The 25,677-nt window shown below is 37.1% G+C and overlaps 1 protein-coding gene across 2 annotated transcripts in view; it reads left to right on the top strand.

The window, feature by feature from the left end:
- ITGA8 (integrin subunit alpha 8) overlaps window positions 1-25,677 on the top strand; it is a 184,875-nt gene that overhangs the window by 28,304 nt on the left and 130,894 nt on the right. For both annotated transcript variants that reach the window (XM_043478409.1, XM_043478410.1), the window contains exons 3-11: window positions 2,109-2,209; window positions 5,410-5,533; window positions 11,341-11,402; window positions 12,607-12,652; window positions 15,954-16,079; window positions 17,491-17,535; window positions 19,943-19,986; window positions 21,423-21,479; window positions 24,407-24,459. In XM_043478409.1, coding sequence (XP_043334344.1) covers window positions 2,109-2,209; window positions 5,410-5,533; window positions 11,341-11,402; window positions 12,607-12,652; window positions 15,954-16,079; window positions 17,491-17,535; window positions 19,943-19,986; window positions 21,423-21,479; window positions 24,407-24,459 — 658 coding nt within the window. The remainder of the gene's footprint in view (window positions 1-2,108; window positions 2,210-5,409; window positions 5,534-11,340; window positions 11,403-12,606; window positions 12,653-15,953; window positions 16,080-17,490; window positions 17,536-19,942; window positions 19,987-21,422; window positions 21,480-24,406; window positions 24,460-25,677) is intronic.

The following is a 25,677-nucleotide window of genomic DNA, read 5'->3' as shown; positions in this document are numbered from 1 at the left end:
GTGAGGATTCTTAACCCCTGGACCACCAGGGAAGTCCCAGAAATGTTTATGTTTTCAACGTTATGCTCTAATCTGTAAGATGCTCCAGTTGTGTGCATTTTTAGATGAGGATTTTCAGAACTTGCTTTTTAATTTTTAAAAGTTCAGAAACGTCTAAAGCATAATATTTTAAAGAAGGAAATTCACAATTTTCTTCTGACATATTCAAGTGTCAATATTTGGTTAAGACCTAAATATATACAGTTAGAACTGGACATGGACCAACAAACTGGTTCCAAGTAGGAAAAGGAGTACATCAAGGCTGTATATTGTCACCCTGCTTATTTAACTTATATGCAGAGTACATCATGAGAAATGCTGGGCTGGAAGAAGCACAAGCTGGAATCAAGATTGCTGGGAGAAATATCAATAACCTCAGATATGCAGATGATACCACCCTTATGGCAGAAAGTGAAGAGGAACTAAAGAGCCTCTTGATGAAAGTGAAAGAGGAGAGTGAAAAAGTTGACTTAAAGCTCAACATTCAGAAAACTAAGATCATGGCATCTGGTCCCATCACTTCATGGAAAATAGATGGGCAAAAGTGGAAGCAGTGTCAGACTTTATTTTTTGGGCTCCAAAATCACTGCAGATGGTGACTGCAGCCATGAAATTAAAAGACGCTTACTCCTTGGAAGGAAAGTTATGACCAACCTAGATAGCATATTAAAAAGCAGTGACATTACTTTGCCAACAAAGGTCCGTCTGGTCAAGGCTATGGTTTTTCCAGTAGTCATGTGCGGATGTGAGAGTTGGACTATGAAGAAAGCTGAGCGCCAAAGAATTGACGCTTTTGAACTGTGGTGTTGGAGAAGACTCTTGAGAGTCCCTTGGACTGCAAGGAGATCCAACCAGTCCATCCTAAAGGAGATCAGTCCTGGGTGTTCATTGGAAGGACTGATGCTGAAGCTGACACTCCAATACTGTGGCCACCTCTTGCGAAGAGTTGACTCATTAGAAAAGACCCTGATGCTGGGAGGGATTGGGGGCGGGAGGAGAAGGGGACAACAGAGGATGAGATGGCTGGATGGCATCACTGACTCGATGGATATGAGTTTGAATAAACTGCGGGAGTTGGTGATGGACAGGGAGGCCTGGTGTGCTGCAATTCATGGGGTCGCAAAGAGTTGGACACGACTGAGTGACTGAACGGAACTGAACTGAAATATATATATAGTTTCCTTCCTTGAAAAGTCTGTAATCATATGTAAAATCAACTGAATATTGATTACCTTTATACTTTGGCTTCACTTAATAGAAGTTAAAAGTTCATTTGTAATGCATTCATTATAGAGTCAAGGAGGGAAAAGCAAAATGCATACCAAAGAGAACACATACTAGTAAGATGCTCTATTATAAATGTCTTTTGAAATTCATTAACCATTACTGAGGAAGTTCAGTTAGAACCATGTGGTTAGAACCATGTGGGAAATATGTCGATTGGCAACAGGAGTGAAAGAAAAGATATTTGCTTTTTATTAAGACCTGAAGTGTGTCATAATTGGGTTGAGTTTTTACTCAGATGGTCCCCTGGTGCTGACATCTGCCAAGTGTGGATAAAGCTGTGTTGAGGTGTTATTTTCTGTGGCTGCATAGACATATGTTACTCAGTTAAAAACCAGGAACCCGGAGTCCTTCAAGTTTCCAGCTAGGCCATGCCTAGAAAGCTGTGCTTCCTGGACCTAAGGGATTCCAGGTAGTTTTTCTTTTAGAAAAGATTTGGAATTCCTCAGAGTAGTTATGAATGTTTGGTCTTCCATCTGATACAAATCAACGACCAGATTCCAGACTGTCAGAGTCTACATCAAGTTTGCAGTACCCTTATCCTTGAAAATGTAAATCATTTTTTAAAAAATGCTTTAAGTGGTGAACTGTCATGTTCAAATATGTATTTCCATTGAACTAGTATTTTTCTAAGTGAAAAGTCTAGCTTAGACTTAATCAAATAGACCCCCGCCTCCGACTATGTGTATGAAAATTGTTTTTTAATGGGCAGATTCATTATCATGTATTTTAATTGGCTGCCAAGTTTTACAAATGATTAATGATCTATATGTCCTCCTTGCCAGACAACAGGAAGATAAGAGTAAATGGAACCAAGGAACCTATAGAATTTAAATCCAATCAATGGTTTGGAGCGACAGTGAGAGCTCATAAAGGAAAAGTGGTGGTGAGTATCAGCTGTGTGCTATTGGGGCTGCTATGGAGTGACACGTACACTGAGATGTTTTAAGACTCATATGTACAAAAATCCATTCATGTAAGAACGTATCAGACTTTCCAAGATAAGCTTATCAGCATTACCAAAAATATTAGTGCTTAAAATTAAAGAATCTATTTTAGTCTTTAAAGCAATAGGAAATAAGGCTGGTTTTCCAGAAAATTGGGTAGATCTTTTCAAATATTTTAAAAAACTAATAAGAAAGATAGAAAAATAAAAGCTAAATCCTAAAAAGGTAAATATTTTGTTGCTTCAGATTGATTTAAAAGGCTGATAGAAATTTGACCTGAAAAATAGTATTACTACTATTAGGATTGTTTTAAAGTCAATCTCCTATGATATCATTGATCCTCTTGAGAACGATCAGAAAGTTTTCTTTAAAAACACAGCTACCATAGAGGATCCTACTGTGATGTATGTCGCAGTGTCCTGCCTATGTTTTCCTCTAAGAGTTTTATAGTTTCTGGTCTTATGTTGATGTCTTTAAGTTCATTTTGAGCTTATTTTGCATATGCTGTTAGAAAGTGTTCTAATTTCTTTCTATTACACATCGTTGACCAGTTTTCCCAGCACCACTTGAAGAGACTGTCCTTTCTCCATTGTATATTTTTGCCTCCTTTGTCAAAGATAAGGTGAACACCTTATAGGTGTGTGGATTTGTCTCCAGGCTTTCTATTTTGTTCCATTGATCTATGTTTCTGTTTTTGTGCCAGTACCATACTCATGTATGGCAAAAAACATCACAATATTGTAATTATCCTTCTATTAAAATAAATGTATAAAAATATATAACTACCAATTGCATGGTTCTCTGAGTTCACTGATACTTTTTAAAGATTTCTCATTCCCAGATAGAGATCTTTTGGCTTTAAAATGCTGTGACTTTATGATTCTCTTCTCTGTAGTTCTAAGTGATAATACATGTCTAATTTATTGAGAAAAATGATATTAAGCTGATCTGAAAATATATTTTCTTGGGGAATTTTTTTACTGTTGGCTCTAATTTACTTACAAAATAAAGCAACAACTTTGGCTTTTAGGATTTGTTTAAAGCTCTTTGAATTATGATTTAATAAGAATAAGTATCTAAAGAAAATGCTTTATTTGACATAAAACAGGTATCAAATATAGCTAACCCTCTTTAGTTACAAATACAGCATTTATAGTAGGTTTTCTGTAGAATTGTTATTTGCTTTAATATAGTTTTAAAATTCCAGAATTGGTTAAAAAAAAAAAAGCAAACTCTTTAAGCCTTTAGTGTTTTTATGATGTATGTGAATAACTCTTGAAAAGCTAATTCCATCTATAACTACTTGGGGTTAAAAAAAATCTTTGGATACCGTACTGATTTTAAGTCTTCAAAATTTATCTGCAGCATTATTGTGCATTTATTCAATATTTGTAAAAGTCTTCAGAATCATTGAAAATATAAATGACACACTATGTTCATAATAAAAATGTTTAATTTGGGGGCATGCTTGCAATTTCAAAATTACGTGATAGGAAATAGAATACTATAAAGTCCCTTTTCAGTTTTAATAAAGAATTAAATTCTACCCTATATGACAATTGTTAGAACATCAATTGCTATGAACAGAAATACAGTTTTGAATATTCAGGAATCATATGTGTATATGTTAAATCTGGGTCAAAGCCCGAATATTGTCGTATCATTGTACTTCACGTCTGTGTGAAACTGAACTGGTACAAAAAAAGATAACTTTTTAGGACAGAAAGCAGGCAAGCACTGGAAAGAATTTTCATGGCATTGAAATATTCTATGGTGATGTGGAAAGTGAGGTGAATTGGCTTATACTGAGTCACGTAGGTAGTGCTTTTCCTGTTCAAACTCCTTTTTAGCATTCCACGTTATGTTAAATGTCTTAACCATATACCTTCTCAGATCACTGATAGGGCCCTAAGTTAAGAAACTTAGATGAGTCAGAGAGTTTTTCAGTATTGGCCAAGACATTACAATCTAGAAGGAGACAAAAAACAAAAACAAAAAACCCAAACTTAAGTTTTTGAGTAAAGATAATTTATATTCTCAAGTAAGAAGGGTGCTACTTTGTAAAGTAATCTTTACTAAAAGTCATTACACATTAGACTGATTATCGAGGATGTGTTTGGAATTGTGAAAAGACTTTAAAATTGGGATCTGCCTTCCATTTTCTGGCATTGTTTCAAGTGTGATGTCATCAAATTTGGAGAGAAGCTAGTGGTTCCATATTCTAGAAAAATATGTATTTCTGTATCCTTAGAAGTGAGTGCTTGAATATTCAGGAAAGAACACCCTTACGTAGGATTCAAGCTAGCAAAATGGAAGTCATAGAGGTGCATGTGTTTTTTATTGCTTCTCTTGTTCCTAGAACAGTGTTCTCTGCTTAAAAAGGATTTCACGTATCATCTTTTATATCTGATAATCTTTCCAAATAGCATGCTGTTGTTATAATCCAAGCTTCTGAAGAAGCAACCAGAGGATTTCACTCAAGAATCATATTTTTCTTACCATTATTTAATTTTTGTTTTGTCATGGATAAAAATCATTACATGAAAAATAAGCCCACTGTGATAAGGTGGTATCAGTCCAAATGTAAGTCATTGTTTAAAAAAAAATCATCAGATACACCCTCACTGATAAACCAGGGGAATCCACAAAACAGAGGTTTATAAACTCATCATCATCTTTTGACTTGAAAAGAGTTTTCTTCAAGTAAAAATTAGACAAAGAAAGGAACTAGTTCTCTTTTTAAGATATTGCACTAATTCATTCACTGTTTGAATGGTCATTTGCCTTTATGCAGGTTCAATTTAAAAAAAAAAAGAAAATATGAGTTCTTTACCGTTCATAAATATTTACTTTTGTCAGGCTACTTTTATTTGATTTAAAATCCTGTGGGACAAAATCTCATTCTTTTGTATATGTTTAATTTGTTCCAATTCTATCGTGTATTAATGTTGAGAAATTGACTTAGGAAGTTTAATTAATCCTGACTACCAAGGTACTCATTAGCATACTGGAGGCCAGTTAAGTCATCTAATAACTTAGCATTGTTTGTTACAAATTTAGGTCCATTCAACAAGCCAAATCAAAGCATAGTATGTGGACTCTACATAAAAAAATATTTATTGTCTTTGATGTTTCACAGGCTTGTGCTCCATTATATCACTGGAGAACTCTTAAACCAACACCAGAAAAGGACCCAGTCGGCACTTGCTATGTAGCAATTCAGAATTTCAGTGCATATGCTGAGTACTCTCCTTGTCGGAACAGTAAGTTATTTTTATTCTTGAAACTGAACTTAGCTCACTAGTTTTTCTGCCGTAGCCATTGCAGGTGATCCCAAAACACCATTGCTAAGGAAAAAAGCAATGGTGTAAAAGATTGACAGTCTCAAAACCCACTGCAATGTTGTGAAGTAATTAGCCTCCAACTAATAAAAATAAATGAAAAAAAAAAAAAAAAAAGATTGACAGTCTTACAGGAGGCTTTGCTGTGACATGAGAACCAGGACATGGAATTCTGCTGATCCTCTTCTGTATTTTAGAAATTTTCTGTTTCTAAGTATTCTGCAGTCAAATTGATTGACTTCTTATTTTAGGCCTTAAGCTCTCCATCTTTATTCAAAACTCACTCTGCATTTGAAAAATGCTAACTGTCCACTTGTTAATTGCAGGAATGGTGTTAGTTAGCATGGTTGGACCTAGAGACACATGAACAGGTCTCCATCCGGCCTGTGTTCTCACTGGCTGTTGTGTTCTTTGGCATCTGTGTACTCAGGTTCTCAGCATGATATACCTTCCTTCTTTATGTGTTTAATCCCATTTTTTAAAAATATTCTGTACATTTGGAGTCCACGCCTCATCTGGCAGTTCTGGGAATCTCCTGGTGAAGCATCCTTTAAAGCAAGCCTGTAAGTGCCCTCTTTGGAGCAACGCTGTTCCACCACTTCCTCTGGGAATATTACACAAGGACCGTGGGACAGCACTCTGGATTCATGGATCTACTCAGAGTCCTTTTGTGAATTCTTCCACTTTTCTGTCATGTAGAGCATTGGGGTTTACCAGCAAGAAACCAGTGGATTTTTATTCTTATTCTTGATAATTCACAAGACCATGTTAGAGAAAGAAATGGCATTGAAAAGAACATTCTGATGACTGATTTCAGGATATTGATTTTAAAAAACTCAACCCAAATTAGATCCCCAAAACCATAAGTAAAATTTACCTATTTCATGTGAATATTTTTAAATTTCAAGATTAATTTAGGCCAGATAATGAGCAAATTGATATCAGAGATCAAACAGTGAAGAGTGGATCAGGGATATTAGAAGGTTCTTAAAGAGGCCTCTAAAATGTAGAAATCAAAAGGGCTGGGAATGAAATAGTTAATTCTGGGGCTTGTGGTGAGGATTTTGGTAAGAAGAAGATCATACCTTCCTGTTTTAAAATACTGAAATAAACCAGGCACTTTCTCACATCTTGGCAAATGTCAGCTGAATTGAATAATCAGTCAACTCAGAATTTTACTTTGAATGGCTTTAAAAGAGGTGTTGCTCATAGGTAATAGACTCAATGATATCTATAGGTAATAAATTCAGTGATGTCTATGGTCTCAATGATAAGCATTAATTAGACTATTGTTAAGGGAATAAAGCAGAGAACAAGAGAAAGCAAATCTCTGCCTTCAAAAAACATGTTCTAGTTCAGAAGAGAGATAGCATATGTGTAAATAAGTAAGTTCAGGTCCAGCAATTCAACTTCTAGGTATTTATCCAAAAGAAATGAAATCACTGTCTTGAAAGAGTATCTGTACCCACATGTCCATTGCAGCATTATTTACAATAGCCAAGACATGGAAACCACCAAAGTGTCCATCAGTGGATGAGTGGATAAAGGAAATGTGGAATAGAAATTGGATATAGATATATACACAATGGAATATTATTCAGCCATAAAAAGTAATAATAAAATCTTGCCATTGACGACAACATGCATGGGCATTACACTAAGTGAAATAAGTCAGATAGAGAAGGAAAAACATTCTGTATGAATATGCAGAATCTTTAAAAAAAAGCACAAACTCACAAAAAAAGAGTACAGATTGGTGGTTGACAAGGTAGGGGTGTGGGTGTGGGCTAAATGGGTGAAGGTGGTCAAAAAGCACAAACTTCCAGTTACAAGATAGATCCTGGGGATGTAACGTACAGCATGGGAACTATAGTTAATGATACCATATTGTACAGTTGAAAGTTGCTGTGAAAGCAGATCTTAAGCGCTTTATAAAACTGTAACTATGTGGTGGTGGATGTTAACTACATTTACCATAGTAATCATTTCACAGTATATCCATGTTATTGTTGTTGTACACTTTGGACTAATGTTAATTATATCTCAACAAAAAGTTTTAAAAATAAATGTTTCTAATAAAACGTCAGGTAGTGAAAACTGCTACAAAGAAAAAGATAGCAAAGCAAGAGAGTAGGGAGTGACATGCCTGGGTGGGGAGAGGAGCCTGTTTGGACAGGACAGTGGGAAGGGCTTCTCTGAGCAGTTATTACAGCAGGGAAGCAGGGGCTTTCCAAGCACAGGCAACAGTCATTAAGAGGGATATTTCGTGTCATGTTCCACTCAAGGTGTTGTGCCCCTGGGTTCAATAAGAGGTTGTTGTAGTAAGTCCCCTACATATGAACCTTCAAGTTGCAAACTTTCTAAAATGTGAATGTGGGGTCGCCTGTCCAGTCACGTGAGTTAGTTCACACGTCTGGCATGCATTGCTGCATGCATGCGTGCTCGGCACGTGGTTGTGCGTTTGTGTCCTTTACTGTACAGTATCTTTATTTCAAGCCCACGATGTCTGGAAGCAAGTGTAAAAGCAGTGATGATGTAGCTGGTACTACTGTATTGTTAGATTGAAAATGTTCTATTTTTTGTGTTTGTTTTTTATGTATTATTTGTGTGAAAAGTTTTATAAACCTATGACAGTACAGTATTATATAGCCTATTGTCTTAGTTCAGTATCTAGGCTGTCTTTGTTGGACTTACACCTTACAAACAAATTGGGCGTACCAACACGGAGAACTGAACTTGTTGGATGTAGGGGACTTACTGTATTATTATGCTTAAGATGAAAGTCAGGTAGAGCAATAAATAAATTCTGAATTTATTCATACAATTGATGATAGAGCTTAGATTCAAACCCGAACTTGTTTTATTGAGTTTTACACCTATCCATATCATATTTCTCATGATTTACTAAAAATACCTCCCCATAGCAGTAAACTGTTATGGCTGAAATGACAAGTCCATCCTTTGCATGCCTCCTGCCTCGATGATATATCTCATTCCAACCACCATCAAGGATGACTGTTTAGAAAACTTGTTACTGCTTTTTGTTCTGCCTTTTATCTGACTGCCCATGTGATGGGAGAGCTCAGATTAAAATACTGCACAAGGCATCTAAACTTGTGGGATAAGAGTTTCAGGAGGAGGTTGAATTATCTAAAAATTTAAATTATAGTATGCTTGCATTTTGAATTACATGTGTACATTATGTTGCCAATTTATTTAGCACTTACTTTCCTAAAAAAAGAACAGCTTGACAAAAGTAGTAGTGAAGTTTATGTTGAATTGAAGAATAACCAAACAAATGGCCGGAATTCTTTCCTCTCTAGCACACAACTCCAGTGTTCACATCCTCCTGATCTCTCTCTTACTGGGAGTACTTCCTCTGCAAAGCCACTCAAAGAGCCCACTTCCTGTGTTCTCTGAGGAGTTCACAGTTCATTAATACAAAGCAGCTTGTTCATGAGCGTGTGGTCAGTATCACAGAACAGAAATATTACTTTCAAAAGAGGATTCCAAGAAGCGGCTCATGTTCATTTCACACCACAAAGCCCCGCTACTGAGCATTTTGGGTGGTAGTCTGCTCATTCATATTAATGACATGCCTGTCACTTTACGGTCATTCATAATTCAGGTGGCGATGGTTTACATACACCCTTCCAATCTCCTTGGAAAGCCAACACATGAGAGCATCATTCCCTGAATTCCTGAGTTTACTCTGGGACATAATTGTAAAGTTCACAGATGCTCTGAAGTTCTGGGAAGAAAGATTCCTTCAGCTCTCATAAACTATAATTCTAAGAGAAAAACTTACTTTACAAAGGAAATAACCTCCCATTTCTATCATAATCACCACTTCAGCATTTGAAGTTAGTTATTTTCTTTTGAATTTTGTGAAAAATTATTCTTTTTTCCATTTTTTTAGTTTCCTATTTTGAAGCAAAGTGATTTCAAAAAATGGTCCTGTTTCTTCCTTCCTGAATAATTTACAATATTGAAAAAGTCAGAGTTGATTTTCAAAAGGGTTTCTAGAAAGGTTTATGCATTAAAATCTATTTCTTAAATATAGTCAAGATTACACATGTGTATTCACATAATCATATATCATGTATTCATCTATATTTCTGAGTACATACAAGTATTTACACACATGGACTCCTAGAAGAATGATACCTGGACATTTGAGGTTATCCAGATGAGACTTTAAGAAACTGCAACATTCATAATTATGAACCAGAAATATAGTTATAAAATAAAATGTACTGTGCAGTAAACATCTATTATGAGGATTGATCTGTTAACTGTTTTCACCACAAAAAAACAAACAAAAAAGCAATAGTTGTTTGGTAGAGGGTGCACAGGAAACTTTTGGAGGTAATAAATATGTTTATTCCCTTGATTGTGGTAGTGGTATCATGCTATTAGGCATATGTCTAAATTCATCAAAATGTACACATTAAGATGTGCATTTTTGTATATTAAATATACCTCAGCAAAGCTGGAAAAATAGAACTTAACCTAAAAGAGCCCACAAAACATCAATTGACATTTGAATTAAAAACAGACTGCCAAAAAAAAAAAAAACACAATAGAGTATATGAGGTAAAAAAGTATTTTAAAATATAAAGGGAGCATCTGGAAAGAATGGCTGATGACAATGCTAAAATTAGCTAAGAACTAACCAAAGAAAAGAAAAAACAGAAGACATTCTAGGAAAAGCTGCAAAGGCCAGATCCCTTTCAGAAATCGTCTGCAGCAAGCACGTGTCCAGCCTATAAATTCTTCCTGTGATGATATGCATTTCCTTTCCTGCCCTCTTATTTTAGTTTCCATTCAGGAGTATCCTTGATAAGAAAGGGGTAATTATTTTCATGTTTGAATCTAACAGTATAATAATTGAGATTCCTTCCACTGAACTGTATTTTGGTTTTAATTTAAGTGCTTGAGAAATCGTAGATGGTCTTTTAAAGTACAATTGACAAGTAGTACATTCTTCATTCTAATGTTCCAGGATTCTAATATGCTGGGAATCCACATGTTGACCTGCTTATGGTTTAAAAAGCTGTGTAATAAAATCCAATTGGACATTCACTTAGTGAATTGCATTGCAGAGAGTGTAAAATAAGCCATTGCTAGAGAGTGTTCTCTTTTGTGAACACTAGTGTCCCTGGGAGATGCCTTGTGATCAGAAATGCAATGTCCAAATTTACCTAATGATAATAGAATAGTTTGAAGTTAATTTTGTATGAGAGATCATGAAAATTAAAACTCTCATCCGGGCTCCCAGCGGAAAGTATCCACCCACGTGAGCCAGTTTAGCTCTCTCTTTCTTGTAGCATTGCTTCAGTCAGAACACGTGGGTGCCCTGGAAACACATTACTGCCATTTGGGCAACTTGGAACATAATTGAGAGATGGACATATTATTTCTTCAAATAAACATGAGTTGTAAAACCTAGTATCATAACTTCGAGGAGCAGTAATCCTATTGATCTTAGTATAAAATGACAGTGCCATTTGGGATAAGAAAACAGATTGAACTCTTTAAGAAATTACTTAGAATAAATTTTTAAATAAGTAAAAGAACACATACTGATCATTTTAAATTTAGAAGTCTATAGGGAAAACAAGAGAGTATCCTTGTTGTTAAAAATATAAAATATATTAAAATTTAATTATTAAAAATATATCTTGGGAATGATAGCATTATGTATTTGTATCTTTTAATCATTCCAGGCAATGCTGATCCTGAAGGCCAGGGTTACTGCCAAGCAGGATTTAGTCTGGATTTTTATAAGGTAAATTCTTTTGGTCTTATAGCTTCTAAAATTTATTTTATCTGTTTGATTTTTTTTTTTTACCCCCTGCCTCTCATTCCCACTTCTATCTACCCCCTAATAACTGCCACCATCAAAATAACATTTAGGTATATACCTAACCTGTTTTGGCAATTTCTTTAAATTTTTTTGTTTGTAATAATCTGTGCATGGGATAATCTGTTAATAGAAAAGAAATACACAGGAAAGCAAGTCTGTTTTTAAATGAAAATCGCAAAAACTTAGTAAAGAACTATGTTTCTAAAAAGATCACAAGAATCTATAATTTTTATGTCAGCAGTAATTGAATGATTAGATTTCACATTAATGTTAAAATTCACATATCCTTTCACAAATTAAAAAGAGAGATAGGTAAAGATGCCATGGTTTTGAAAAAAATATAAATCTCAACATCTAAAATCTTACTTTCTTTGTCTTGTGTGTTTTTCTCCACTGAAAGCTAAGGATGCAGGATATGGAAGGTGGAGTGATAAGTAAAACGGAAAATTTTTATCTGGAGTTTTCACACTCTCTCTTGGGAAAGGATGGGTTTGCAGATGTGTAGGAAAAGATAGGCATTACTGTGACCTTGAAATAAACAGGAACCAAATTTTCTTTTCATTGCTATACTCTCGAAAGACCATGTCTGCAGAACTGTGCATCATGAAACATGTCGATCTTTTGCTTAGCTGAAAGTGTTAGTCGCTCAGTCGTGTCCAACTCTTTTGTGACTCCATGGACTGTAGCCTGCCAGACTCCTCTGTCCATGGAATTCTCCAGGCAAGAATACTGGAGTGGGTTGTCATTTCCTTCTCCAGGGGATCTTTCCAACCCAGGAATCGTACCCAGGTCTCCCACATTGCAGGAGGATTTTTGACCATCTGAGGCACCAGGAAAGCCCTTTGCTTACCTGAGGCAGTGCCAAAAGCCTGAATATATATATATATTCTCAGGGGAGAAAATTTTGCTTACCTAATTGAATCTTATTAAAATTATTTAATGTGATAACACATAAATAACAAAGCTATAAAAGGAAAGAAAATGACTTGCATAACTCAGATATAAGAGCCTCTTTTAAAAATTATGTATGCAAATTGTTTGGGCAATGCTTATGAACAGTGACTTCTCACCCTTTAAAAAAACAAATCTCAGTTTTTCTATTGTTGTTGCTGTTTCTGTTTTGTAGAATGGAGACCTTATAGTTGGAGGCCCTGGAAGTTTTTACTGGCAAGGTATGTCCTGTTAGCAGAGAAGAAATCCCCTTGGTTGTTTCTAACAAGGAGATGAAACAGAAGTAGCATTAAGTGCTGACCTTTTATTATGTTAATTTTATCTCCAAATTGTTAGTTTCTCCAGTGAAGGAAGCATCCTTTCAGTTTGCATTGATACTCTGTGATATAAATGGTACTTTACAATACTGTGACAACTACATTCCTTTATTCATCAAGTGGGTATTGAGGCCATGCCAGACTTTGTGCTGGATGCTGAGGATACAGTAATGAGTAGGAACTTGCAGAGGTTACCATCTGGAACTTTTTGGCCAGCCTAATACTTGAGAAACTCCAGGCATGATACTAGCAAGGAAAGGTATGTCAAGACAGGGCTGTGAGAACGTAGGAGGCTTCTCTGGGGTGGTCCCATGCAGGGCATCGTGTCCTCTGAATGCTGGCTGCCAGATGAAATGTAACCTGTGCTTTGCAGTGAAAGCACCAAGTCCTAACCACTGGACCGCCAGAGAAGTCCCATGAATATGTTTATGTCTTCTGTAACTGAATAGGTGTAGGTGGATCCTAGTCCCTGAGATGGAGAACACTGGAAGATGGAAGACGATGGGTTGCGAGGGGGCTGGGGAAGGCAGATGATGAGTTTTTTTTCGGTTGTGTTGAATATGAACATGTTTGAGATGTCCAAAACTTTTCATGTAAGTATTTAGATGTGTGAGCTTAAACTCAGAGAAGATATCTAGGCTAAAATAAGAACTAGCATACTGGTGATAACTGAAGCCAGGAATGTGAATGGGATGCCTAAAGAGAGATTACAGAGAATACAGACAATTTTGGCTGTCAAGTTTAGAATAAAGATAGAGTAGCATATGAGAGAGATGAATAGCTGAGTGAAGTGTTTTTTGTTTTTTAATGGAAGACACCTGATCATGTTTAAAAAGCCAATGTGAAAGATACACGTGAGATCGATTTACGGTAAAATTTTACATGGAATTACTGTACTGTTTAGCTTAATTTGTAAGTATACAGCTATGAACATCAAAGAATTAACCTTTGAAGCCTTTAAACATTATTTTGTAAACTGGAAGGTAATAAATTTTATGCAGTGGTTGAATAAAATGTGTGTGTTTGAGAAGATTTTGTTTTAAATCACTTGATTAATTTCACATAATTCTTTCTTTACATTGATAAAAGGGTATGATACCGATGATAGACTGAAAATCAGCCATGTCTAGCGCACAGGGATTTGTCTGAGACAGATACTTTAAATTTTTACTCAGTCTTAAGATTATATCTATAGAAGCAACTAAAGGAAAAAGCAAAGACAGTGTGTTCATGGAAGGAGGGAGGGGGTGTTCAACTTTTACCCACAGAAATTTGGCACATTCTACAGACATTGTTCAGAAACGCATGTGCAGATACAATCAGCTTAATGTAAGAGCAGTCATTTCAGTCATGGCCACTTGGAGATAGTTATGGCCTGGTTTAACAGTTTTATTCTTTGGGAACTTCAAACAGAACGACTGTGGGAATGGGTGAATTCCCAAGGAATAATTTGGCTTTAAATTTAATATTCAGTGTTAGTTTCTTAAAAGCAGTCCTCCAGTTTTCTCCCAAAGAACATGAGGTCACACTTTTTCCTTAGATGTCCATAATAAATATGGGAATGCATAAAAGTTTTAGTGGAACATTGCTGGCCGTCTTTTTGATTCATGTCTATCTCAGTACAATCATGTTTCAAGACTTCTGATAGTGACTTTATTTGGGGAGATTAGCCAGTGTTCTTATCATATCAATGTTGGTGGCCATGGATTCTCTTTTGCTAAAACTCTGTATCTTACTGGGCCTCACTGCTTTCCATGGTCTTACTTTTATGTTTTGTGCATATATTTTAGCATAAAGTGTGAATGATTTAGAGATTATGTAATTTCTTCCTTTATCGTAAGCTGATATGTTTTACAATCTTTTAAATTAGCAAGTGATTCCGAGCTAATACGTCTGTACTCTGAGAGAACACAAAAAGTATTACTAGAAGGCCAAAAAGGACCTTGTTTGTAAAGCAGAATTTTCCAACAGCAAAACCACGTGACCTTAGTGAATGTACTCAGACTCTTTGCAGAGGTCCTCAACATTTTTTACGCCAAGAACCGGTTTCATGGAAGACAGTTTTTCCACAGACTGGGCGTGGGGGATGGTTTCAGGATGATTCAAGCACAATAGAGTTCACACTCTTATGAGAATCTAATGCTGCCACTGATCGGACAGGAGGGAGAGCTCAATTGGTAATGTGAGCTGTGGGGAGCAGCTATGAATACAGATGAAGCTTCACTTGCTATCGGCCTCTTACCTCATGCTGTTCGGCCTGGTTCCTAACAGGCCACAGGCTGCTACACGGGCTCAGAGACCCCCACTTTAGGTCACAGTTTCCCCATCTGTAACAAGATACATTTTGGCTAGATGATCTCAAAGCTAGAGGATGTTTCCTATAGCCAGAATAGTCTGGAATAAAAATTTAGTCACGTACATTTTGCCTATACGTGTCTTCACTCTTAGATATGCTTATCATTTGGATGTGGAAGAAGTATGTAAAGGCAGGAGGACAACAGATACAATTAAAGGGTACAGGATTAACAGATGCAGACTACTATATGTGAAAAAAATAAGTAACAAGGATATACTGCATAGCACAGGAAATTATACCCATTATCTTGTACTGATCTCTGAAATATTGAATCACTATGCTGCATGCCTCTAACTAACATAGTATTGTAAATCAACAATATTTTGATAGAAAGAAGGGGAAGGTGAGATGAATCGGGAGATTAGGATTGACATTCACACCCTACCATGTGTAAAACAGATAGCTAGTGGGAAGCTGCTGGGTAGCACAGGAAGCTCAGCTCAGTGCTGTGATGATGACCTAGAGGGGTGGGATGGCGGGGGTGGGGTGGGAAGGAGGTCCTAGAGGGGAGGGGATATGTGTATACACATAGCTGATTCACTTCATTGTACAGCAAAAACTAACACAACATTGAAAGCAATTATACTCCAAGAAGAAAACAGAAAAAAATGTTATATAAAAAAATTACATAGTTCATCTTTGGGTCTTCTGTCAGCATGGAAAGCTCTAAGCAACTGTTAGTGACTTTACCTTGCAATTCTAGAGCGAGGCAGGGAAATTCACTGTCAGAAATGCAAAGCAATCTCATGATCATTTTCAGGAGCATGAATGTTGTTCAAATGCCTTGTGTCTGCGTGGGGAGGGCCTGACTCGCGCATTCATTCAGTTAACCTATCTGTTTGAGCACAGGTCAGGTGATCACGGCCAGTATTGCAGATATCATTGCAAACTACTCATTCAAGGATATCCTAAGGAAATTGGCTGGAGAAAAGCAGACAGAAGTGGCTCCAGCTTCCTACGATGACAGTTACCTTGGTGAGATGCATTGCTTGAGATATTGGTGATTTCTCAAAAGACACGCATACGAAATGTTGAGGCAAATTTTATCCCTCACTTATCTGATAATATATGGCACCTTAAGGAAATTTTCTTACTAGCTTGAAGTGGACTCTTAACTTTCTTGTCTTTTGATTCAGCTGTTATGTATAGTCGACATAGTTTGATAGCTATTTTATAGGTTCCCTGACAGTCTATTGCACATAAAATATTTTGCCAGTTGTAGCTATTGTGTATCAGTGAGGATACCCTGTGCTACCTGGGCAAAATGATGGTAGTCTTTTCCAGTTTCTATAAAGAACACAAAACTTTTCAGTTGCTGAAATGTTCTCAAAATGTGGAGCCGCACAGTGCCATTTCATCACTATTGTTTCTTTGGTATTGTATTGGCATTTTGATTCCTTAATGAACTTTTAAAAAGTGTAGCTCTCTTTTATCAGCTTACCTCATTTTAGAGCCAAGTAAAATTTGTGGGGAATTATCATCAAAGGTTCAAGTACAAATTGACTCTTGCTACGGGCACTTGTCATCAACCTCTGCAAGGCTTAAATCAAGTGCTGCTGCAGTTGCTGACCTTCAACACCCCTCTGAAAGGAGTTCAGGGTGGAGAGCAGAAATGAGGCACTCTATACTCTGGGAAAACTGGCAGAACAAGTCTTCAGATAGTTAGATATTCTCAGGAGATGATTTTATGAGCCCCAGTTCCTGTATCTCCTCATATCTAGAAAAGCTCGAAATTCCTTCATGGTGACGACTGCTCCTTTTGACTAGCAGAAACCTTCAGTGAAAAATTATGTGCTTGATTGCATATACTCCCCCTTCACCAAAATCGCATATATACTGACCTTCCTTCCTAGCTCTTTGGAGCAGTTGCTTAGAGCTATCTGACATGCTGTCTCCTGAGCTATAGTCCTCATTTTGCCCCAAATAAAACTTAATTTGCAGCTCTCACATTTTGCATTTTTCTTAGGTCAGCAACGGTATTAAGAAGTAGGCCTTTTTGGTGATCAGAAATAGCAAAACCTTAGGTAAGAGTTAACCTTTTAGAATAATGACATCTGATCATGATGAATCAGCAGCTCTTGAAATGCAAAGACCACCGTTCACACCTAAAGATGAGCAATGGAACATTCCTACTTCTAAAAGGGACCTCAGAATCCAATCATGTAGCCCCACTCAGAAGGCGCAGATCTCTTATACTTCTGAGGTTTAGTGTACATCTTGGCTTGATTAGTTTTTCTATTTATAGAATTCTAGACTTTTATATTACAGTATTTGTCAGGATTTCTGCACAGAGCAGTGCTATGATAGTTCTTTCGTGTTTCTAGATTATAGATCATTTGTAAAGGCATCAAACGTCTGATTCTCTTGTCTCTTTTCTTCAAAACAGGATATTCAGTTGCTGCTGGGGAATTTACTGGGGACTCTCAGCAAGGTGAGAGACATGGTTGAAATCAAGCCATCTATAAAACATGGGGGAAAGTAGAGTGACCTGAAAAGCTCTTTTAGGAATGTGATTTTTAAATGATTCTGAAACTTTTAATCAACATTACATTTAAATAACTTGATAGCATTGTAGCCATATGAGGCTGCAGGCTCCAAAGTTCCTAGTATGATGGTTGATTTCTATTTTTTTCCCCAAACTTATTTTTTATTGAAGGAAAATTACTTCACAATACATTTCTGTTTTTTAACAAAATTCTGAATGTTTATGGGATGTGAGAAGCTGTGGTGGCCATGTATCTCAGCTAGCATAATACCCCTTCATCTTTATTATTTGACAAGTCCGATCCTGAAATAAGTCAACTCCATTTTCTCTGACCATGGTGTCTTTAGGTGCCCATAGTAAACATCCATACATATATCTATACATGTACCCATGAAGCTGGAATGAAGTGTAAGACCTAGAATCTCTACTCAACACTGAACATCACTATTTGAATGGCTTTTGCAAACTTAATGTGCTTATACCTGACCTCCTGATCATTCCATTTAAACGTGCTCTCCCTTCCATCAGCTCCATCTCAGCAAGTGACAATGCCATCCTCCAAGCTGCTCAAGCAAAATACTTTGCAAGTCATCCTTGGATTGTTCCCTTTCCTCCACTCCCCACCCTTATCCAATCCATGAGCCAGTTCTGCTAACTAAACTCAAAAGACAGCCAGAATCTGACTCTCACTTCCTCCACAGCCCCCACTCTCAGGTCTCCATCAACACTTTTGCAGTAGCTTCCTAACTGGTCTCCCTGCTCTCGTCTTTGCCCTCCTATAGTCTAGATCCAGTAGGCAACTGGTCCTTTAGGAACAGAAGTCACATTGTGTTACTTCTTTGCTGAATGGTTCCCCAATTCATTCAGTGTAAATCCTGAGTCTTCACAATGACCTAAAAGACTCTGTTCATGAGATCCTGTTTACTGTAACCTCATCTCCTTGGCCTTTACTCCTCACCCCAGCCATCCTGCCCTCCTTGCTGTTCTTTGAATTCTCCAGACACACGTCTACCTCCAGACCTTTGCACGTGCTGTTCCTTCTAATTAGAATATATGTCTCCCAGATCTCCATAATATTTACTCCCTCACTTTCTTCAGTTTTCACTAACCTGTCATCTTCTTGCCAAGATCTCCCCAGCCATCAGGTAAATCGTAATTCCTTCCTCCTCCCAATTTGAGCACTCCCAGTACCATTTTACCTGCTTAGTTCTTCTACTCTACACTCATCCCCTTCTAATATGACATTTAATGGCCTCTACTTTTCAAATTAACTGCCTCTTCCAGCTCAAGTATAAACTTTATGAGAGTAGAGAATTTTGTCTTCATTCCCTGCTGTAGTCTGTGGTTGCCTGTCAATGTTGATTGAATGAGTGAATTTATTGATACTACTTAAAAGTCCAACATCTAAACCCAAATGAATCTTCTCTGATTATTAACACTCCCAGAGCATGAATGCCCAACTCTGCTAGAGTTTAGTATGTGGGGTAGAATTAATGCTAGAATTTGTGCTATACATTTAGGAGCAGGTTTGAGGATAGGGAAATTTGAATGGAAGGGGACTTTTTTCCCAGGCTCCCTTCCTTTAAATTAAACTAATATTTTAACCCCAAATGAATCAAAGGATAGTTTAGATTTACAGAACTGAGAACTGGAAAGATCTTTGATAATCAGTCAGTTCCAACTCCTGTCTTTTGTAGGTGACTGCAAAAAGTTAGGTTCAAGGATTGATTCTGGGTTTATGGAAGACCCAAGGACTAAAACCACTGCTTTCAGAATCTAGAGCCATATCATTGTACACTGGAACATGCGGCCCCCTTTTCACCAGAGTTACTTCTTTTACCTCTATTATCAAAGCTTCCTTCTTTGCATACTCTTGGCTATGAGGATTCCCTAGAATTCTGTTCCAGGGTGGCCAGGCTCAATCATTTATGATATGTGGTTTCTCCTTAGGTAACTGAAATTGCTTCAACACTGTCCCTGAGTGGGACACGAGATGTTATTTTGAATACTAGTACAGGAGACTAGTTCAGAAGACAGTGAAAGCTGGAGAAACCAGAGTAAGAGGTTTAACTGACAAATCACACACAGATCTGAGAAGACAGGCTTATGTTCTAGAGGCTGAAACATGGAGGCTCTGGTGGAGACAGGTGATTCTCGAAGTACAACTTTGAGTCCCCTGTTTCCTTTTTCTGTAGCAGAGGCAAAGGCCAGTGCAAAACTATAGCTTCAAACTTCCAGCTGTCTAAGTGATCCATGATAGTTACTTATTCAAGAAGTACCGTCTTTAGCTGATTTGTTGCATAGCTTTAAAGTGGACCATGTAATTGACCTTGTAAATGACTTCTCATCACAGAATTGGTTGCTGGAGTCCCAAGAGGCGCACAGAGTTTTGGATATGTGAGTACTGAGAATGTGTTACAGGATATTTTGCATATGTGCAAAGAATCATTTTTTGTAATCATTTTAAAGATTTAAATCTCTGAAATCGTTTAAAGTGCCCTTAAAGATCCACACGTGTTTGCTTATGAAAAGGGAGACTAGATTCTTTCCTGATCCATGTATAGGATTAACTCCATCATTTGTGGGACTCAGTGTGAAGTGAAAATGCCTGGCCCCTTGTTTGAAATTCTTAAGGATTTTAGGACAGTGACAGCTGGGCTATCCAAAGGATAGGGCTCATCTGAGTGTAGGGCCCTGCCTGACTGCACAGGTCACATACCCATGAAGTTAGGCCTGTCCTTGTGCATAATTTGGGAGTAATTGCAGAGGATCCCATTGTTGACATGATCAGCATTTTAATATGCCTCACACAGTAAACACAATAAGGTCAATTGTTATGTCACTAGTGTGTTAGTTTTCAAGGGCTGTCATAAGAAATGACCCCAAATTGGGTGGCTGATAACAACATAAATTTGTCCTCTTCCAGTTCAGGAGGCCAGAAATCTGAAATCAAGGTGTGGTGGCAAGGTCATGCTCCCTCCCACACACACGGGAGAGGACTCTTCCTGCCTCTTCCAGCTTCAGGTGGCTCTGCCTTCCCTTGGCGTGTGGCAGCTTCATCCCCATCTCTGCCCTGGCCTCCATGTGGTCTTCCTCCATCTATGTCTGTGTGTCCTCTCCTCCTTTTATAAGGACACCTGTCACTGGACCCAGGGCCCACCCTAAATCCACTATGATTTCATTTCAAGATCCTTAACTTTACTTATTTCATCTACAGAGACCCACAAGCTCGTCTTCCGAAGTTCTGGAAAGATATGAATTTTGGAGAGCTACTATTTACACCCATTACACTAGTTGCCATAAAAATAGGAAAGGAACATAAGTAGATCTTGTGAAAAGAAAAGCATTTAAAATAATTTTTCAAAGTCTGGTCAGCCTGTAATAACTATAGATTTTAGGCTGGCTGGATAGAATTTAAAAGGAATGTTTTTGCTATATGTATAACACTTTCAAATTTTCTTTTTTGCAAGAAGCCATAATCATCAATTTCCCATAATAGCATATGTACAGAAATGAAATTTAGACTAAATTTTTGATTAGATTAACTGACCATTAGATTAGTTGCTCTCAACATTCTTGAATTCAAATATCATTTCTTTACATCCAATTAGTGAGTGTGCATTCTGTCTAAAAGGATTCCAGAAACCATAAACAAAAAGTTCAATTGAATTTTTTTTAAGATCATTCTACGGGCTTACTTATCTTTTTTTACATATAGAGCCAACTGTTTATTACTTTTCACAAACATTTATAAAGGATTTAAGTTATACTTTTAAAAAAGTTCTCCAGTTCTATGCCAAATGAAATAACCTATCTAATTTCTCTGATTTCAGGTTTCAATCATTAACTCTACAGATATGACCTTTATTCAGAATTTCACTGGTGAACAGGTAAAGACATTTTAATGCCAAATAGTGAATGTCACTCTGCACTATTATAATATTCATATTATTCATTTATAAAATAAATATTTACCTAGTACTTACTATGTTCTAGAAACTCTTCTAAGCACTAGGAGTATAGCCATGTATCAGACAAGATCCCAGCTCTAACACAGAAATACAGGGGAGGCAGTTGAGGAGATAACAGTTAATTAATAAACAAGTATGTGCCCATGATGATTTCAGATACTGCTAGGTGATGTAAAGGCAGAATATGCCCCCTAAAAGCTAGTGGGAAGCTGCTATATAGCACACAGAGCTTTGTGGTGACCTTAATGGATGAGATGGGGCGTGGAGTGGGAGGGTGGTCAGGAGGGAGGGGATATGTGTATACATACAGCTGATTTACTTCATCATACAACAACGACTAGCATAATATTGTAAAACAGCTATACCCTAATTAATTTTCCAAAAAGCCACTAATTGCTGAAATCCTAGAACAGTCCTGTTATGTTGCAGTCCTGAATGTAGTCTGCCTGGTGATTAGTTCTGGGTACCCACCTTCCCTCTGAGAAGACACAAGCTTCTTCTAGGTTCCACATATTGGTCAGAGTCAACGGGTCTGGACTGTCCTCCTGCCCTCATAGTAAATGGAACCCTCCCCAACCCCAAAATATATGGAAGATGACAAAGTCTCTGGTTCTGGTCCCTGCCTCCCAGGGACTAGATTTTTTCCCCTTACCCACTGTCACTGGTTAGGGTCTTATTATCAGTGGGTCAATTCTCTGAAAGCAGGCTGCTGGTATCCTGATAACCTGGGGTCACGCTTTATTCCCTGGTTTTCCTGGGTCTTATGACTTGTTGAAATTTGTCACATTTTTTTAAAGGATGAATGTGGCCCTGTTGTGTAAGGGAGGCAATTCTAAACTGAGTTAGTCTCTCTAGGCCACCAGCTTTCTCTCCTAACCACCAACCCAGGTTCTAGAAGCCTCACATTTGAATCTGGCCAAGTGACCGTCTTGGCCTGCTGGATCCCAGGAGGATCCAGGTTTAAGATCCTGAAATGCTCAGCTCTTAGCTAGACACAGAAATTTGGAATCATGTATTTGTCAAGGAATTTTGATAGTTTTTTTTAAGAATACAGAGCATTTTTGACATTTCTGCCCCAATTGGGGCTTTACTCTATCCATCACTGTGCAGTTTTCAACAAAGCATTTAACAGTGTCTCTAATGAGACTCTTGTGGTAAATACAGAGATATAACGCTGTGATGATTGTGCAGTTGGGTGAATTTATACATTTTGAACAACTATTCTCAAGTGGCAATAATTAATGATGTATGAAAACATGGCAAGACTTCTCTCGTCTTTTTGTTTTGCATTTTTACCATTAAAAACTCCTTAAACATTGTTAAATTTGGCCTTTCTGTAACTTTTCATCCTCAATACCACCTAGCTCTTCAATCTTGAACCTCAGAACTTAATACATAAATGATGAAATTCCTCTGAGTGAGGTCACACAGTACCACACAGGAATTAAGAATTTCACTACACGTGTGCAGAATAAAGAAAAGATGTGGGAGAAGTGAATTACTTCATGACACAGTCAAATGAGGCATTCATTTGCTCAACAAAGAGAATTTTGCACCTGGTACCCAGGGCTTAGTCCATAAAAATACTGTAGACTGGATGGCTAAAGCAACAAACATTTATTTCTCATGGTTCTGGAGTCTGAGAAGTCCAAGATCAAAGGGTAGTCAGATTTTGTGTCTGGTGAGAGCCTGCTTCCTGGTTCACAGTCATCTTCTCACTAGTCCTCACTTGGAGAAAGAGACAAGGCAGCTCTGTGGGGTTCCTTTTCTGTGGACATGCATGCCGTTCAGGAGGGCTCCACCGTCATGACCTAACTGCCTCCCAAAGGCCCCACCTCCTATAACAACTGTATGTGTTTGGAATAGAGAAAAGAGGTGGCAGAATTAAATTACTGTGTTATACTTGTTAACTCATCTGTTTATTTCTTCTGCAAAGAGTACCTGGCACCTACCCTGAGTTACACCTGGTCAGACAATGCAGATACAAGAATGAACAACACAGACCAAGATCTCTGCCTTCCGTGGAGCACACTTCACAGTAGACTGTAGGCTGGTTAAATTTGGAGGCGATCGGAGGCTAGATAAGCTAAGACGTTGGATGGCAGATGCGGAAATGAGAAACCCTGGCCATCAAAAACTATGGGCCAAATCTGAAAAGATTATAAATCTTGATAGCATAAGTTGAAAAACAGAAATATAAGCGCTTGAATGTGGAAAGATTAGGTATATGTATACTGGTTACACTCACAAAAGTCTTAGAAACCTTAACAGATGATAAACTCAGTTTGAATTGATACTGAGACATGGTTTAGCCCCAGATGAAAACCTTTTTATGCTTCAGTGGTACAAAGAGACCAAAGTAGAGAGTGTCTGTCCTACTTAACTTCTGTCAGCGTGCTCATGGGGTGTCACCTTTTCTTTGGTATTACATCTCTGTAAGCAAGATGGTGAGCTGCAATCATTTCCATGTGGGATTTCATATGGAAATGGAATTAGATTTATTCTATGATGTTCAAGATTGTAGAACTAGGCAGGAGGATTGAGGACTAGATATTACAGAAGGACCAGTTTTAGCAAAGAGTATTCTACAAGTTGTATCTGCAAACTGAATGGATTGATTGTTGAACATCTCCAGAGGTTGTCCGAGCAGATGTCCGGGGCTGTTGTGAGGAACATTATGCGTTAGGTCAGGGGTTAAACTAAGTGACTCTTAAGACTCTGTCCACGTCTAAGGGTCTATGAATTTAAATGCAAAAAATGTGCTGCAATGTGGCTAATCTTTTCAGGGAAAATTGAAAGATGACTTTTTGAACACAAAATATGTTATTTATGGTTTTCCTTTGCAGATGGCATCTTATTTTGGATATACAGTTGCAGTATCAGATGTTAACAATGATGGGTAAGTTTATAAGAACTTCCTCACTCACTGAATATTATATTTATCTTTGAAGATGTTATATTTTTTTCTTCATGAAATACATCCTTCTATATTTCCTCAACAAGATAGAGGCTCTCTTGTTTTTGGTTTTTTTTTTTTAGTTCAAGGCAAGAGGACATAACTACTGAAGAACTCTCTGTCATCTGTTTTAATGTCTTTACCACATCTGCACTTCTAAGAAAACACTATTTTACTTAGTTTTATCTTTAATTTCATGAATTGAGTAGTCCTTGGCCATTTGAAATCCATAGCCATTGAAGAATTTGCTCATCTCTCCTTTCAGCACATGATTCATTCATAAAACATTTGCACATAAATATTGTTTCTCCTGTTACTGCATACTAGTGACATCCATGCAGAAGGTAAAATAAGAATGTTATGTTTTCAGATTATGGTAGTAAATTACAATTGAACTTGGATCAAACAGCATGATAAATTATGGTTGTGTTTAAGTCATTACTTCAAAGAAACTTATTATTAAGCATCTCTCTGATCCACTAAAAGCACCTGACAGATTAAACAAATGATTAAATAAGAAAACCAATAAATTGAGATGAACTGATTATCCATCCAACAAGTATTGTTGGAGCACCTACTGTATGCCAGACATAGTTCTTGGGTGCTCAGAATGTAGTGATGAATAAGGAAGAATAGGGCTCTGCTTTCATGGAGCTTACATTTTCATAAGCAGCACATCTATGAAAAATCTTAACTGTGTTCCCAGATCTGGGCTAAGCACTTTAGATACATCATTGATAGACATTAGCTATGACCTCGGTATAGCTAGAGATGAACTTTATTTATTATGTGATGGCCTATGATTGGAGATAAGTTTGGTAACTTTTGTATCTTTTGGAAAATATCCTTTTTTTATTCTTTCATTCAGCATATATCTGTTGAGCAGCCTTTAAACACCAGCACTGTTCTAGCACTTAAACCTGTGTTTAAGTCTTTACTCTGTTTTGGCTTTGATGAGAATCTGTTTATTAAATGTGCATTTTATTAGTTTCCATTATTTTTATAAAGAAATTCAGACTTCTACTTTACAAAAACATAAAATCATAATTTCAGTTATTTTCACCCAAAGAACTTTAATATTGTCCTTAATGATGCTAAAAAAATCAGTTATCAATGGTTTTTAATGTCATGGCCTATAAGAAAAATCAGTTTGTTGGATTA

Source organism: Cervus canadensis, chromosome 10 (genome assembly GCF_019320065.1).
Source record: "Cervus canadensis isolate Bull #8, Minnesota chromosome 10, ASM1932006v1, whole genome shotgun sequence".
NCBI lineage: Eukaryota > Metazoa > Chordata > Mammalia > Artiodactyla > Cervidae > Cervus > Cervus canadensis.
Note: the sequence above shows the minus strand (reverse complement) of the source record. Positions and strands in the feature narration are given on the sequence as shown.